The sequence below is a fragment of the Somniosus microcephalus genome, chromosome 17 (genome assembly GCF_052327205.1).
Source record: "Somniosus microcephalus isolate GS21.2 chromosome 17, FLI_Smic_1.0, whole genome shotgun sequence".
NCBI lineage: Eukaryota > Metazoa > Chordata > Chondrichthyes > Squaliformes > Somniosidae > Somniosus > Somniosus microcephalus.
In genome coordinates, this window is record NC_141003.1 from 14,648,426 (window position 1) to 14,664,338 (window position 15,913).

Here is a 15,913-nt window from a genome sequence, read left to right on the forward strand (position 1 = left end):
GAATGGCCCCTTTGCATTTTTCAGCTTGCAATAATTCCCACTCTTCCTTTAGCACCCGGAACTTAGTCTCAGCTCCCTTATCCCCTCCGTCAACTGCTTTACAGACATCCATAAAGCTTTTGTTTATATTCTCTTCTCGATGCCGGTTAGCTGCCGCCCTCTTTTTCCCATAACGTTCCGAAAAAACTTTTACCTCATATTTGAAATTGTCCCACCAAACTCTTCTTTCTTTCAAGAACAAAAGTTCCTGCCGAGCATTCTTTATTATATTTATAATCCCTTCTTTATAAGCACTTTCTTTCAGGTATTGATTGTTTAAAATCCACACCCCTGAACCGATCTTAACTCTGTTGTTCCTAATTCTAAGAATCAAAGCTGAGTGATCACTAAAAATTTTTTTTTTATAATAAATCTCCATCACCTCCGAACTTAACCCGTCCCGCATTAACACAAAATCTATTCGGCTCTGTTTTAAAACATCACCCACCCAACCTGATCTGGAGAACTCCCTTTTTATGGGGTTCCGGTCCCTCCATAAGTCTCTCAAATTTAAATTTGCCATCATTTTTACAACCATCCCTCTGGAGTTATCATCTTTAAAGGTCATCTGGGCTGAAATGTCCATCCAAGATAAAAATACATTAAAATCCCCCACTATACAAGGATTTTCCACCTCTGCCGCTCCGGTGAATAACCCCCGAAAAAACTTGCGACGCTTGCAATGGTCGTTCGGTGCATAGATATTAAACAGATCACAATTAAATCCCTCCAATTTTACCCTTAGCCATAAAAATCTCCCCTCAGTGTCCTTGTCCACCAAGGCAACATTCTCTTCTATGGACGGACTCACCAAAACAGCCACCCCTCTACGGTTATTGTTTGCACAACTTGCAAACACCTCTCCCTTCCAAACCTTCTGAAGTCTTTCTAATATATCCTCATCCCAAAAGGTTTCTTGCAGACACAACAAGTCCGTGCCTTTAAAACCCTGCAACAACTGCTGCAATTTCTTCTCACCCCTCAGTCCGTTCACATTAATCGAGACCAATGTAATCATGGCTCCAAAGAAGGGAAGTATGCCCAATAATCTCCCCATCATTTAATCTCTGGCTCTTCCCTCCTCTCATGCTCCTCTCAACTTTTCGGGCAGCTGTTACTTTTTCCTGCAGCCTCCGGCTCTTTTTCGCCTCCTGTTTGACCCCTCCCTGCTGTTTCAGCCTCTTCCTTGCCTTAAGTTTGGACCCAGGAGCTGCCCTTTCTCCCTCCTTCTGCCCCTCACTAAACTTTCCCTTTCCACATGATGCCACCCCATCCCCGACTTCCATGTCTCTGTCCCCCTCTAACTCCTCACACTCAAGCTCCTCTGCAACCCCCTGTGCCTGCTCCCCGTCAGATACTTCATCTCCCATAGAGAGTCTTCCTGCTATCGCAGTTTCTCCCACTGTGCCGCCCCCTTCGACCACGTCTCCACCTCTGACCCTTGCACCTTGTTCCCTCACTCCATGGGACAATGGCGCACCTAAATTGTTCCCTTCTGACGTCTCTATCTCGCCGATCCCAACCTGCTGTCCCTTTAAGGCTTCTGCATCTTGCACCCTCTCCCCGCCCTGCCCCCTCCCGCTCACCAAAATATCCGACCCCCCGCCTCTCCCCGGCGCACTCACTTCCACCACACACCCCGCTCCTGCCTCCTCTCCCCCCGCAGACACCAGACTCCCCAGGGGGAGCCGAACTGCACTAAGGCTCGAGTCTGCACTCGACCCTCGCTGCCCGCTGCTGTCTTTGTTCCCCTCCACAGCCGTCGCCGTGTTTTCCGCCATCTCCATCTCGATCTCCGCTCCGCCATCCTCTGCCTCTTCCTGTGCTCCTTTTTCCTTCATTTTACCGGCTGTGTCCTCCGACTGCACCGCACCTCCGGCCGTTCCACACTCCTCTCCTGCTCCTTCTCCCATCTCCTCATCACTTATTTCGCTCCCTTCTGCCACACACTCACAGTGGGTGGGGCCTTTACGACACACCTCACAGCTCTCCACCTTGCAGCTCCGCGCGATATGTCCCGACTCACCGCAATTGTAACAATACAAATCAGGACAGTTTCTTACGAGATGGTCATGTCCCAGACAATAGTAACACACCTTTACTTGGTTATCGTGCAGCACACAAAAGTACTGCACTCCTTCCAGTGTCTCGAACTTCATACTGTACGGCAAAGACCTCATACCGGGTTCCGTCTGCTACCCGTGTTCCCGGATAGTACCTCCTCTTTATTTCAGAACAGATTTTAATGTCCCACGACTCCAACTTTTTGCTCAGCACTTGGTCCTCGATGTACACAGGCAAGTTCAAAAATGAAACCACCACCTCCTCTGAATATAGCAGAGTCACCTCCAAGAATTTCTCCCCAACTTTCAGACTGAGCAGCAGTTTTTCCACCTCCTCACGGCCACTGACCGTCACCTCAAATCCCACATTTGGTTTTGGTCGGCAGGCAAAACAGCTTCCCTCACCACAGTCCTCATGAACCACCTGGATTATATCCCAGGCTCGAATCTTCTTATCTTCACATTGCACCACCACCGTATTTTCTTTACCAAACCTCCTGAGGTCCTGGCCCAAATCTTTGGGCCTTTTTTTTCCCCTTCCCACCACAGTTTCTTCCCTAATAAAATTCCTCTTGGGAATATTGTCCTCTGAGGGGCCCGGCACTCCGGACCCCTCAGCAGCCATCAGGCTGTTTTTTGTGGGCCAAAAAGGCCCTAAAACCTGAAAACAACACCCCAAAACCCTCCACCAACTTTTTACAAAACTCCCTCCAACACCCAGCTGCAATTAGGCAACCAGTCACACCTGGCTCACTCCTAGCCCCTCCCACCTAGAGAGTGCTGCCCACTGAGCCACAGCTGACACTGGTCTTAAACAGCAATTGACCAACTCAGTGAGAGGGCAAGTCTGAAAATATTTTCTTAGGTGGATTTGTCTGGGATTCCACATTGCAAGATCCGTTCCACGTTTCCAGGTCAGGAACCTCAAACTGAGTCAGGGGGTTCACTTTGGGGCACTTCAAACAGGGGCCTGTTGATGCATTCTTTCAACATTCTGGCTTTCTGTTTCTGGCAAAGATCAGGAATTTAAACAACCTTGCCATTGTGCAGGGATTTGGTAAGGATAAACATTTAGAACTCACAAAACAATTGGGAAGTTAACCTTTTTGTTATGATCGGACATTTTTGAATGTATGGAGGTAGGAGGAAGGGTGCTGAAGGCTGTCACGTAACGTTAGGTGCCATCCCATTGTTTTCAATCTGTCACATAACATTACGTTTAAAGCCTCACCTGCTTGTGGAGTGCAGTTGAAATCTTGAGACCACTCACCATTTTTAATATGTAATAGATTGAAGTAACATTATGTGAAGAAATACACATTGTTTCTTCCCCTCACCATTCACTCACACCCATCCAATCTCTCTCTTCCCCTCTCTCTGAGCGCAGTCTCTTTCACTTTCTGGAGTTTATACAACACAAAATAAAAGCTACACGGGCATGTAATCAGAACACTGCCATGGTCCCCTGTCTCTCTCTCACGCTCTCTCTGTCTCATTCACACAAACACGTACTCACTCTGTTTTCTAACTTTTCGTCAAATAATTGCTACAAACTGAAGAAAAATACTCCATCAGTATAATTTACTGAATGGTACTGACGCATCCTGGGAAATTAGGTACACTGTATCAGCTCAGACTGCACAATCCAAATACAGCTCATATCAGCATAGCTCTGGGCAAAAATATCAAAGCCAAGCCCAGGTTATTTTGGGAGAGGCTGAAGTCATCAAGTAAACTTTAATGAAAGCTTTAAAAGATACAAAAGACAATTCAACAGGAAAATTTAATCATGTTATGGTAAAATATGCAATATTTTGGAATTTATAAAATGCTATTTGAATCTTATTTTGGACAATAGAATTTTTAGTTACGGAGAAAAAAATTCAGAAAGCATTCATGGCGATGAGTTCATATCGACATTTCCATTATGAATGTGGGCATAGGAATTTATAATGGAAAAATGTAACACGGAAAGTGTGACATAAACATGACAACAAGAACTCAAGTGGTGTAGACAGGAAGTGCGCCAACATTTATCTCTCAGTCAACGCCTAAAACAGATGATCTGGACATTTACCCCATTTCTGTTTGTCAGATCTTGCTGTGCGCAAATTGGCTGCCATGTTTCCTACATTGCAACAGCGATTATGCTTTAGAAGTACTTTATTGGCTGCAAATTAAATATCAGACGCTGCGTATAACGGGCGGCCTATCCGATACCGCCCAGTTTATGCCCCTTCCTGAGATGAATTTCTAGGGCTCGGGCTCTTGCCTGCAATTTATCGCATTGAGAACAATATTAATCCCGTTAGCCTCACACATTTGAGTGCAAAGCTGAGTTTCCTGTTGGCTAGTACTGGCCAGGGGTGAGATGTCTCATCATAGGGAGGGAGGACCGGACAGTGAATCAGTGCCCAGTGCAGAGCCAGTGATTGGGAAATGCCATCTGCCTTTGAGGTGAGCGCGTGGTGAGCGACAGGGACCTGCAAAGGCAGAGGGTGTGGGGGGGGGGGTGTGGGGGGGAGATATCATCCTGTTTTATTGAAAATAATATTGATAAACATTGCTCAGTAGGACTTGTCCTCCAGTTGAAAACAGGCAGGTTTGATAAACAGAATAAGGCACGGCGAGCAGTTAGATACAGTGAACGCCTTCACGTGAGAATCTGATTGCAGCTCAGCTTCTCTGCTGTCTCCAAATCACACAAAATATTTTATCCAAACCAATTGAGTTGCATTTGAATGTGTAATAATTTGCCATGGTGTACCTAGTTCAGTGTTTTGTTAAAATGTATGGTTCGAAAACTTTCTCAAATGTTTCCTGAATCCCAACTTACTTTGTTGCTTTTCTCTTCCCAGACAGTCCAGGATTCAGAACCTGAAAGGTAAGCAAAATTACATCCAAACTTCAACCCAACTGTGAACAGCCAATTCTGCTTTCTGTGCTTGTAGTTTATAGGGAGGTTAATTGATAACCAGGAATAGCTTGAAAAGTTGAGTCTTTTTTCGTTACAACAACACAGGTTATGAGGTGATATGATAGAGGTGTTTAAAATGATGAAAGGATCAGACAGGGTAGATTCTGTTTCCAGTAGGATCTGGAACAAGGGGCCACAGATACAAGATTAAAGAGGGCAGGAGAAACTCCTTCACAGAGAGTTGTGGAATTCACTTCCAGGGTTAGTGGCTGAGGCAGAAACTGTGTCAACATTGAAGATTAGATTGGAGAGGTGGATGAAGAAAAAGGATTTGAAGGTATATGGGAACAGGGCGGGTAAATGTGATTAGGAAAAATTGCTCACGTGGAGGGTAAATACAATTTGACAACGACCCACATAAGCTTGGTCAGAGGTAGGTTTTACGGAGCGTCTTAAAGGGGAAGAGAAAAGTAGAGAGGCGAAGAGGTTTAGGTCCGGTGCGGCCGGTGTCCATGGCGGTTCCTGACCCCGCGGCTGGCTCCATCCCGCTGTACAGAATGAACTTACCTTAATGGGGCCTATTAAACCTGCCCAGCTCATTACCCAGCCCAATTAGATGGAGCGGGTCTGGTGACGCCATTCATGACGCGTTTTAAGCCGGGATTCTTAAAGGGACCATGGCCACATTAAATTTTAAGTTCAGTCTAACATAGTGGGTGTTGAATCTTTACTGTACTAACATATGATAAAAGTTATATATGAGTGACAAAGAAATAGTTAACTAAAATTATCATTAAGTAATATGTCTCCATCTACAAATACAATCAAGATCATAATTAAAAAAGTACATTAATTGGGAAGTATTGGTGCTTTAGTCACAAATCTATAGACTTTTGTATCAGCAACTGGTACAAATAAAAGATGTGTGTGTATAAGTAATATATAAAATTAAGCAAATTTTAAATGCAATTGTAAAGGGGTGGATTTGCAATCTTATGCAAGTTCAGTGGAAGAGCTGCGGAATCCCTGACAAACAGTGTAAGTGGTGCTTACAATGTGTTTCTGGGATTTCTGCAGCTCTTCCGTTGAAGTTAACAATGGACAAGTGAGAGAACCTCTACAGAAATTCACCCTAAAGTCTCAGATTGAAAAATTAAATTAGTCATATTCAGGGACTGAAAGCAAATTGAACCAGTGGAATGAGTGATGAGAATGAAATTGTTATGGTTGATGAGTTGATTTAATGTGTAACTGGACAATCACAGTATACTGTGAGAAAAACCTGACCTGAAACAACACAAACATTTATTTAAATGGTATATGTCATTTTTTATAGTGCAGATCAATTCACTGCAATTACTGTTGAGTTGGAAGGCAACAGCCAAGAATGGCCAGTGAAAAATTAACATTTACCCATAGCTTTTCAAGTAGAACAGAATCTCCATCAATCTGTTAGCTGATGTAATCAACATGTTTTTATTTTGGTTTGTTTTCCATGCTGTCAAGTAATCAGCTGGAGCAATGGTCACTAAACTCCTGCCTCAGGTTGACAGACCTGGTTCCCGAGCTGTGTGAATCCCATGCCCATGCAGGGAAATTTAAAAAGTAGGGGGGGGGAAGGCTCTTAAGTGCCTGTAAACTACCTGATAATGATTTCAGTAGGATCTCCCGCGTGGGAGCGAGTTGACATCGGGTTCCCGACCCACTGTCAAAAAACAACTTTCCCACCCAACCCGCCATCAATCGTGCCCACTACCACCTTGGAAAATTCAGCCCTCTAAATCTGGAATATTACTTTTAAACAGTAAGGGCTCGAATTTCCAAGCCCCGTGGAGGCGGGTTTAGAGGCAGGAGTAGTGGGAAAATTGCCAAATCGGGGGGCAAGAACCCATCCCGCCCCCAACCCACCTCCGTGCCAATGTCCCAGGAGGCAGGTATCCGACCTGTGCTGGCAGCTGGGCAGGTATCCGACCTGTGCTGGGAGCTGCCTCCCCGAGGCGGGAAGGGGATTAGTGCCAATTAACTGCCTGTAGTAAACAGGCAGTTTTTTGCCTATTCCCTATTTTTAGCCCTGAAGTGTGGGCTTCCCGACAGCTCTGAATCATGCCAAGTTAGCGAGGCGGACCGTTGGTCTGAAGGGGTTGGAGGGATCGAGATGTCCGTTGTGCAGGTGAGTGATGGGTGTATGTGTGCAGAGGTAAGTGTGCAGAGGTAAGTGTAAAGTGTTTTACTAAGTTTTACTTACCTTTACTTTCTCCTGCAGGCTTCCTTCCTTCAGTTCTCGGGAGTCCCTCAGTTCACCGGCACAGAAAGCAGAATGGCCGCTGGACTGTCAAAAGCTGCAGCATTCTGCTTTCTGGTCTGGAGAGCTGTCTAACTGAGTCTGAGTAGAAGGACTCAAGTTAGAAGACAGACTGTCAGTGTTTGACTGCTTCACAGAGCTGTCAAATGCTGATTTTTCATCTGTCAAAAGCTTTTGAAGATGAAATGTCAATCACTGACGTCACCAGTAACCAGGTGTCCCTTAATTGGCCTGCTGAGCCCGCTGGGCGGGCTTAACAAGGTCAATCAAGGGAAAATAGCGTGGGTTGGCTGCAAGTCGATGGAGGCGGGACTACAACCCAAAAAGTGGGAGTCCCGCCTCCATCACGTCCCCATTGACAAAATCCAGCCCTAAGTGTAGAACTAGGGGCCACAGATTAAAGTGCAGAATGCAAGTTGTGGAGGTTTTCTTCAGACAATGGGGCAGGTCTTGATTGTGCGCCATAGTGTAAAACAGGTGATAGCGAGTCGGCAACTTGTTTTACTTCAATGGGAATAAACTGGAGAGAGATGTAAAATGGACCGCCGACTTGCTGTCGCCCGTTTTACACTATCGCACAGTCAAGGTCTACCCCAGTGTGTGTGGTCAACACATGAAATGGACTCCCAGATAGTGCCGTGCAGGAAAAGCCCCGGAATCATTAAAGAACCAATTGGATGCTAGAATGGGGAGAGGGTAGGGTTTTCTGGATGGATGCGCTGAGATGCGATGTATGGCCTCTCTCATCCATGATCATCTTGATCTTAGTTTAATAGGAAACCAATTCCGATCTACTCCCTTAGTGCAACTCTGCACGCAAACTCCGTTAGTTACATTCAGTCGTTGCAGGCACCGTGTTTTCAGAGACCACCCGAGCCCCCGCCATCACTGTCCTCTGTAGGGGGTTTCTCTTGCTTGCTCTGGTCTCCTGCCAGGCTTCTTGCAATAATTACCCGTGAGTGGTTCGACCCACTCGCCCCTACGGTTCTCGACCTTGGACTTAGGTGCAGGGAGCTGTAGTGCAGAAAAACTCAATAGACCAGGTCGAATAGCACGAAATGGATGCCTTTATTAAACAGTTTGCAGCATTATAAAATACATGTCATATGCACAGATTAAAGCAACTACAAGCATGCACACATCTATAAACTTAACTCTATAGAAATGGGGAACACACGGCACATCGTAAAAGGGGTAACACATTACAATTACCCTTAACCCCCTCCCCTAGACCTAACTAAGTTTCAATTTGAGGAACTCGGGATCATGCTCACCACTTTAAGAATTTCGAAAAGGGGTTTGCAGCCTTTCGACACAGCTTTCCGTCGTCACGTGGGTTTGGAAGGTTCTGGCGCAGCTTGTTTTCCTCTTGGTTCTCCTGCGATGAGCGCTCGCCGATGTGATGTTGAGACACTGGAGTGCCGGGCCCTGAGTGTCTTCTTCTCCGGCCTGGGTTGTCGATCTCCCGATGGTCTTCCCCGGGGCGGGACGCTGGCCCCAAATTGCTTTCTTTATACAGTCATAATGTCCTTCTGATTTGGAGCAGAGCTGGAGTACAGGGTGTCTTCTTCTTCGGCCTGGGTTGTCGATGATCTCCTGACAAAAGTACCCGGGCCACCCTCGTCGTCTTCCCGTCGTGGCCGGGCCTTGCCTGGCCGAGCTGGCTTCCAAGCCGAAATCTTCTCGTCGTCTTCTCGTCGTGGCCGGGCCTTGCCTGCCCGAACACCGAACACGTTCCGAACCGAAGTGCTGTGTGAAGGTCTCTGATGGTCTTGAAGCGTCTTACCGAAGAAGTTGAAGAAGCAGTACCGTACAAGTTCCGAAGCTACTGATGGACCTTTTCAATCCACAGTTATATCTTTTTGGGACATTCTTATCTCCCGCCAAATCATAGTCCTGTCTTTGTAATAATTTTGGCGGGCAGAACTCTCTGCAGGGGTGTTTTGTTTTCATAACGGGAGTCGGTGATAGCTTAACTGGCCTTCCTGGGCTGATAATGTCTTTGCTTTGTCACCGTAACTTGGTTTGTATATTGATCGGTCTGGAGATGGCCCTTGATGGCTGTTAAACGGCTTCTCTTTGTACAGTAAATGGGTTAAAGTGTTCATTCAATTGTCCGCCATTTCTTGATGGGTCTCATCCTGCTACCCAAATCTGTCCTGTACTTATAATCTAATCAATATGTATACTCAGTTCCATGAGTTTCGGCTTCAAGAAACTGGTTTTCGCGGGCTTTAATGTCCTCAATCCACAAGCCTGTCTGGCTTGCAGTAACAGAAATTCAAATGGTCCCAGAAGCTGGTCACGAGGTCTGGCGGCCATTTTGTGTGCCCTTTTATCAAAGGTTTCTCTGTACAAGCTTCTTTTGGTCAATAAACCCTAATTTCCTGTGTGATTATTTAATGAAAATTTCAGGAATCTTACAGTCCCTCCTTTGATACTGATAGCTTGCTTAAAGTATCAATAACCCTTGGTGAGCAAATTTTCCCTGATTCCCCACATCCAAACATTCCTGGTAATTAACTCTCTATGACCCCCACGACACATGCAGTTCCCATTTCAGAAAATTACATTGTGTACAGTTGGACAACCATAGGCAGTACTACCTCAAACTATAACACATTCATCTTTCAGATGTGAAAGGGGCCGATACCCTTTACACCACCTGCATACACATTTTGTTAATCAAAAAATAGAAAAACCAATCAACGGTTATAACACAGCAGTATTCATACACTTAAATCATATAGTAACCAAAACCAAGAGTGGAGGGACGCTTTATCCTTTAATACATAGCAGCCTAAGCGGGGGTCTCTTCCCCCACTCGTACATAGCGTTCTCTCCATTCTCCTGTGTTCTCGTGCCTCTGGAGGCGTTTGCCTCTCTTGCAATGCACGAACAGTAAATATATTACAATCAAAACCTGACACACTACTAGGATGTGGGATGCTATTCTAATCCAGGGCGGGATCTCTATATTAGTGAACAGGTCCCACCATGGTGGGGTGACTGTGTCCAATATGTCTTTCCCTATCTCCAATGTCTTCTGCTCTAGTGTGTAAAAATGCTTCTGTGAAACTATTACGGCTTTTAAAATCTTGGTGAGGTGTTCGGGGAGAGGGGGAATGACATAACCAAAATGCGCAACGAATCGCTGCAAATCCGTGAAATTCTCTTTTACAGTGAGGTGAACAGTGGAAGGTACAGGAGTGGGGACAATTCGCTGTTGTGCCACTTGAACTTCAGCCCTGGGTTTGAAACAGAAACTGCTGTCACTGACCGGACACCACCCATGCTGTCCGTGATGGTAGTGAGGCGCTGCAGTGGTAACACAGTATGTACCACCTCCGATATATGCCACCTGCGGGGGCACATGGTCTTTTGCCATTGCCTCCATGGTGCAATTTACCGGCTTTGCGCTAGCAGCTCTGAACCCGCACTGTGGTTTTAAAAAGGCATTCAAGTGCTGGGGACACAGGATGATGTGTGCTCCCCGGCTTCGACACCCCGAGAGGTCGGTGCCTGTCATCGTACGCTCCCATCTGATGACATAAGGCGGGACCACTGCGTAACGAATGTGCGCACCCCCCTGAATGACTCCAATGTTCTCCAACCTGTATACCAGGGCGGGTTTTGCTGTGGGACCCAACACCGGCATCCTCACCACTATTCCCATGATAGTGTGATTCGAGCGTCCACAGTCCACTGGGACTGGGTACGCCTCTGCAGCTAGTCTGAGCTGGCACGGACTTAATGCGTTCTCAAAAGGGTGGAGCGCTTGCAAGTGCTTATTGCTGATCCAGGACGGGACCAAACCTTGTTTTAAATCCTCCAGATTACTGCGGCCCTCGCCCAGTAACCACGCCCCATATAGCACACAAGCCTCGTTCTGTGCAGCCTGATCGGACGCATTCCGATCCTCCCTAATGAGTGCATTTACCGTTCTAGCGTGTTTCTCCAGCTCAGCGATTATTTCCTTTAAGTGTAGTGTCATGGCCTGGTCCTCATGTAGCTCAGAACCCACTACCTTATTTTCGTTTGTCAGTATGTTCCTTAACTGGGCCTTTAGACCATTAACCTGTGTCTGCAGCTCCATGTTGTCTAGAGCGTTGACAACAGATGTCCCGGTACTAAAAGCAGTGAAAATGTCATTTACAGTACCCCTTCTTTGTCTTCCTACCCGATCCAAAACTTCCTGTGGTGTGGTGTACAATTTGGCTTTGTCGATGTCGGCAAAGTCAAATTCATAAAATTGTCTGAACATCCTGGTTAACAGGACCTGGTACAATTGTTCCGTTTCCCTGGGACACCACTCCGGCAATCGTACCTCAGTGAGGTTTAAAATCACTGAGGCCACTGCGTAGTGTACCCCTTGGTACAGCATCTGACCGGTGGGTACCAATACTAAACCGTTCCCGGGTCCCTTTGTGGTGGTGGGGCACCCTTCCTTCTGGGCTAGAGCTACCGGAATCGTGGGCAGGGGCTTGCGTGGGCGGGTGATGAGTTCAGTGGCGTTTACCGGAATCGGGGAGAATGGGACTCCGCACGCCCGGGTGCTGACGTCCCACCTCATCCCTTTCCCTTCATCCTGCCACTGCCTCTGGAAAAAGATGGACATGCCTTTGGGGCAAACGTACTTCGAACCCCACATGCAGACGTATATCCCTTCATCTGGTTCCCACCATTTGTCCCAACACACACGTAATTGTCCGTAAGTCCCCGTAATTGTCCGATGTGTATTGTTACCCAGTCGCTCCCACTCGATTGTAGAGTTCTTCATATTCTTTCCCAGCTTTTGGAGCCACCACCATCTACTTAGCGGTACGTTCCCATTACACACCAAACAGATCCTCTTTCCCACGGTAACGCTGACTCTGGGTGCAATGATCCTCACCCGAGGGCACAGTAACGAAGTCTCTTGGTAGGCAAACCCGGATTTGCTGGAGTATTCTGTAGAATTCGACCCCAGCCATCCTGGCCATCTCCCTTGGTGGAAGTAGATGGCGGTTTCCTCAACCTCTCGCTTCCCCGTCCCATCCGTCGCGATGGGGGCTGTGTCCCCGGAGCATCCGAACACGATGACGTCCTTGGTGCGGCCTCGGTAGGCCAGCCCGCACCCGATCGCCACGAGCACCACGAGAATCTTCTCCATTGTATTCCTGGTTTCTGTAACCGATAAGATGATGTAGCCAGGCTCCCAATAGGCGCTGGCCTAATTAAACGGACGCTCGGGTCCCCTGACCCCGCTTCCAAACAAACACACATACTAGGCAGACTTCGAAACTACCTTTTAAAACATCCCCATCATCTTAAACTTTACATGCCTTAAACTAACATTAAAATTACTTAACTTAACTTATCATTACCTAAACTTATGTACAGCGCTGCCCTCCTTCGGGCGGCCTACCTAATTCCTGTGAGGGCTGCAGCGTGCCGCTCCCTGTGGCAGGGCTGCACTGACCTTCGGCTTTGATCCCCCGCAGCCTGTCGCTGCTGAACGGGAATTGTGTCTTTCCTGGGCTACCCTGGATCGAGGTCGGGGGAAGTAAGGAGGATCTGGCCAAAACTTTCTGGGCTGAGGCGTCCGAGCCGACCTACGAGGGGGCGCCTTGGGCGAGGCTCCCAGGGCTAACGGACCGAGGATCGGGACCTTCACCGTCGCAGCCTGTGGTCCCACCACAGCTGCCGGCTCCGGCTCCCTTCCCTCAGGCTCCGCCCCCCCGGGGCTGGGATCCATGGCATCCGACTCCACCCCCCCCGTCCCCACAGGTGGTGAGTCTCCGCCCCCAATCCCTACCTCCCCTAAGCTCGAGTCGGGGGCGAGACCTTCGTACTCCTCCTCCTCCGTGATTGGTTCGGGGCGGGGTCGAGCTGTTCGGGCTCTTCCTCGTCCGAATCCCAAACTAACGGGGAGACCTCCCACTCCAATGGGATGACTCCTCCCCTCACGCAGGCTGCAGTTCCAGCCTGTGTGGTCTGTGACCCTGTCTCAGGCTGAGGATTTCTGTCCTCAGACCTGGCCCCTGTTGTTGGCCCTTGTGCACCCGGTTTAAACAGTTTACACTGGTTAATGTGAAACCGTTTAGTACGTCGGGGCACCTTCACTGCGTATACCATGGGGCTGGCCTTGTCTACAATGCTGTAGGGCCCCATGTACAGTGGTTCTAGACTCCCTACTCGGGCATAGTTCCTAACCATGACCTGGTCTCCGACTTCCCACTCTTGCTTCTTACGGGGTTCCAGCAACAGTCGATTGCCCTGATGCTGTCGCCCCATGTTCCCAGCCGCTTGCTCATAAACCTGTTTCAGGCGCTCCAAAAGGGTTTGGACGAACTTGTCCCGATTCACCTCTTGGAGCTGGCCCTCAGTGAGCACCGGGGCTAGTACATGGGTGGGTGTTCGCATGATCCTCCCCGTCATTAACTCGTGCGGGGAGTACCCCGTACTTTTGGACTGGCTGGCCCGGATCCCCATGAGGACTAGAGGCAGGATCTCCGCCCACTTCTGGGGCGAGCCCATTGCCTCCTTCCTCAGCTTTTCCTTGAGGGTCCGGTTCATGCGTTCAACAATCCCGGATGACTGGGGATTGTGCGCTACGTGCCACTTCCCTTCAATGCCCAAGAGCATGAGGGTGTTCTGCATCACTTGGCCGGTGAAATGACTCCCCCGGTCGGACTCCACAAACCGGGGGAGCCCCCACCGTGAGAACACTTCCCGGATCAAGACCTTGGCAGTACCCAGCGCCGTAGCTGTTCTACACGGGAAGGCTTCTACCCACTTGGTAAACACATCCACCAGGACAAGGCAGTACTTATAGCCTCCCTGTGTGGTGGGCAGGAGCCCTATGTAGTCGACCTGTATCGACTGCCATGGTCCCTCTACCCTCCTGATGTGCCCCATGGGCACCTTCCTTTTCTGGGGGTCTGGGTTGTCTGCAGCGCACACAAGACAGCTTGTACAGAACTCGCGGACATCGTCTCGAAGTCCCGGCCACCATCCCGCCTGCTCTACCCGTTGCCAGGTAACCTCAGGCGCGGGGTGTCCTGCCCCTGGACCCTCATGGGCCAGTTGAAGGAATTCCCTCCGGTGCTGCTGCGGCACAACCCACTGTTCCTCCCGGAACAACATGCCTTCCTTGACGGAGAGGGCTGCCGTACTGTACGGACCCTCTACCTGCTTGCCCTCAGCGATAGCATTGAGGACTGTTTTCAGGGCGGGATCCAGGGTTTGGACGGTCTTTAGGTCTAGGGGCGGTGTCACCCCTGTGTTCCCTGGAGTCCCCTCCCTGCCTCGGATCGCTGCCGCGGGTCCGGGTCCATAGGGGTCCCAGAAAATGCCGTTGCGGGCACCCTACCTGGCTAGCGCATCCGCCTGCTGGTTACCCTGACTGCGGGGTTCTGTGGTGGAATGAGCCTTCACCTTGTGGATGAACACCTCCCCTTCCTCCCCCACTGCTGCCAGGATCTTTTCCAGCAAGGACTTAACTGTTAAAGGTCGTCCGTCCGCGGAGGTGTATCCGCGACGAGACCAGATGGCCAGGTATTCTGTACACGAATTGCATGTGAACATGCTGTCCGAGCAAATCGTGTATGGGGTTGGGAAGATCTTGGGGTGGGTAACCACGTACGCCACCGCGGACAGTTCAGCCTGCTGTGCGCTCATAGTGCTGGGGAGCCTAATCGCCAGGGCAATGTTTGCCGAGGGGTCATAAACTCCACACCCTGTGAGTCGTTCGCCAGCAGATACCGTGCTGGAACCGTCTACGTAGATCTCGCGGCCTGTGGGGTGTATCCCGGCCCGTAAACCTATGTTGACCTCCCATACCCCTTCGACGGAACACCGATGGGCTGTTCCGGGATATACCAGGTTGGCCGCGAGCTTCGGCTCGCAAAGACCTTTAACCTTGAGATCCATCTGGGAAAGGAGGAGGGTCCAGCGCGCAATCCAAGCGCTGCTTACGGTCCCATCCTTAATCCTTCCATCCAGAAGCATCTTTGTGGGTGTGTGGTGGGTGAGGAGAGTGATGGGAGAGGTTCCTGTGAAGATCGCTGATCTGTTCACAGCCCAATGCGTGGCCAGGAGATGCCGTTCGCAATTGGAAAAACTCCTCTCCACATCCGTAAGCACCCTGGAGGAGTAGACCACCGGCCGCAGCTTGCCGTGTCGCTCCTGGAGCAGCACAGCACTCAGGCTGTCTCCACTGGCGGCTACTTCCAGGAAAAACTCCTCTCCCCCATCTATGGCCCCTAGGGCTGGCGCGGTCTGCAGGTCCCTTTTCAACTTCTCGAATGCTGCCTGACAACCCTCGTCCCAAGACCACTCGACTCCCTTGTGTAAGAGTCGGAGTAGCGGGGCTGCTGTGGCTGCATAGTCCTCGGTGAAGTCTCTGCAGTACCCGGTCAGTCCCAAAAAGGACCTCACACCCCTTACTGTGTTAGGAATCGGCAAATCTTGCACCGATTTCCGCCTAGCCTTGTCTATGGCTCTTTCCCCAGCGTGGATGGTCAGACCCAGGAACTTCACCTCCTGCTGGCCAATCCGTGCTTTCTTTGGGTTTACTTTAAAACTCTTCCTTTCCAGTAGCTCCAATAA

At 49.2% G+C, this 15,913-nt stretch overlaps 1 protein-coding gene across 2 annotated transcripts in view; it reads left to right on the forward strand.

Moving 5' to 3' along the window:
- plekhg7 (pleckstrin homology domain containing, family G (with RhoGef domain) member 7) overlaps positions 1-15,913 on the forward strand; it is a 286,193-nt gene that overhangs the window by 211,389 nt on the left and 58,891 nt on the right. For both annotated transcript variants that reach the window (XR_015081504.1, XM_086009957.1), the window contains exon 3: positions 4,961-4,986. Coding sequence is in view for 1 of the 2 variants with exons in the window: in XM_086009957.1 (XP_085866083.1) it covers positions 4,961-4,986 (26 nt within the window). In the remaining variant the exon portion in view is untranslated. The remainder of the gene's footprint in view (positions 1-4,960; positions 4,987-15,913) is intronic.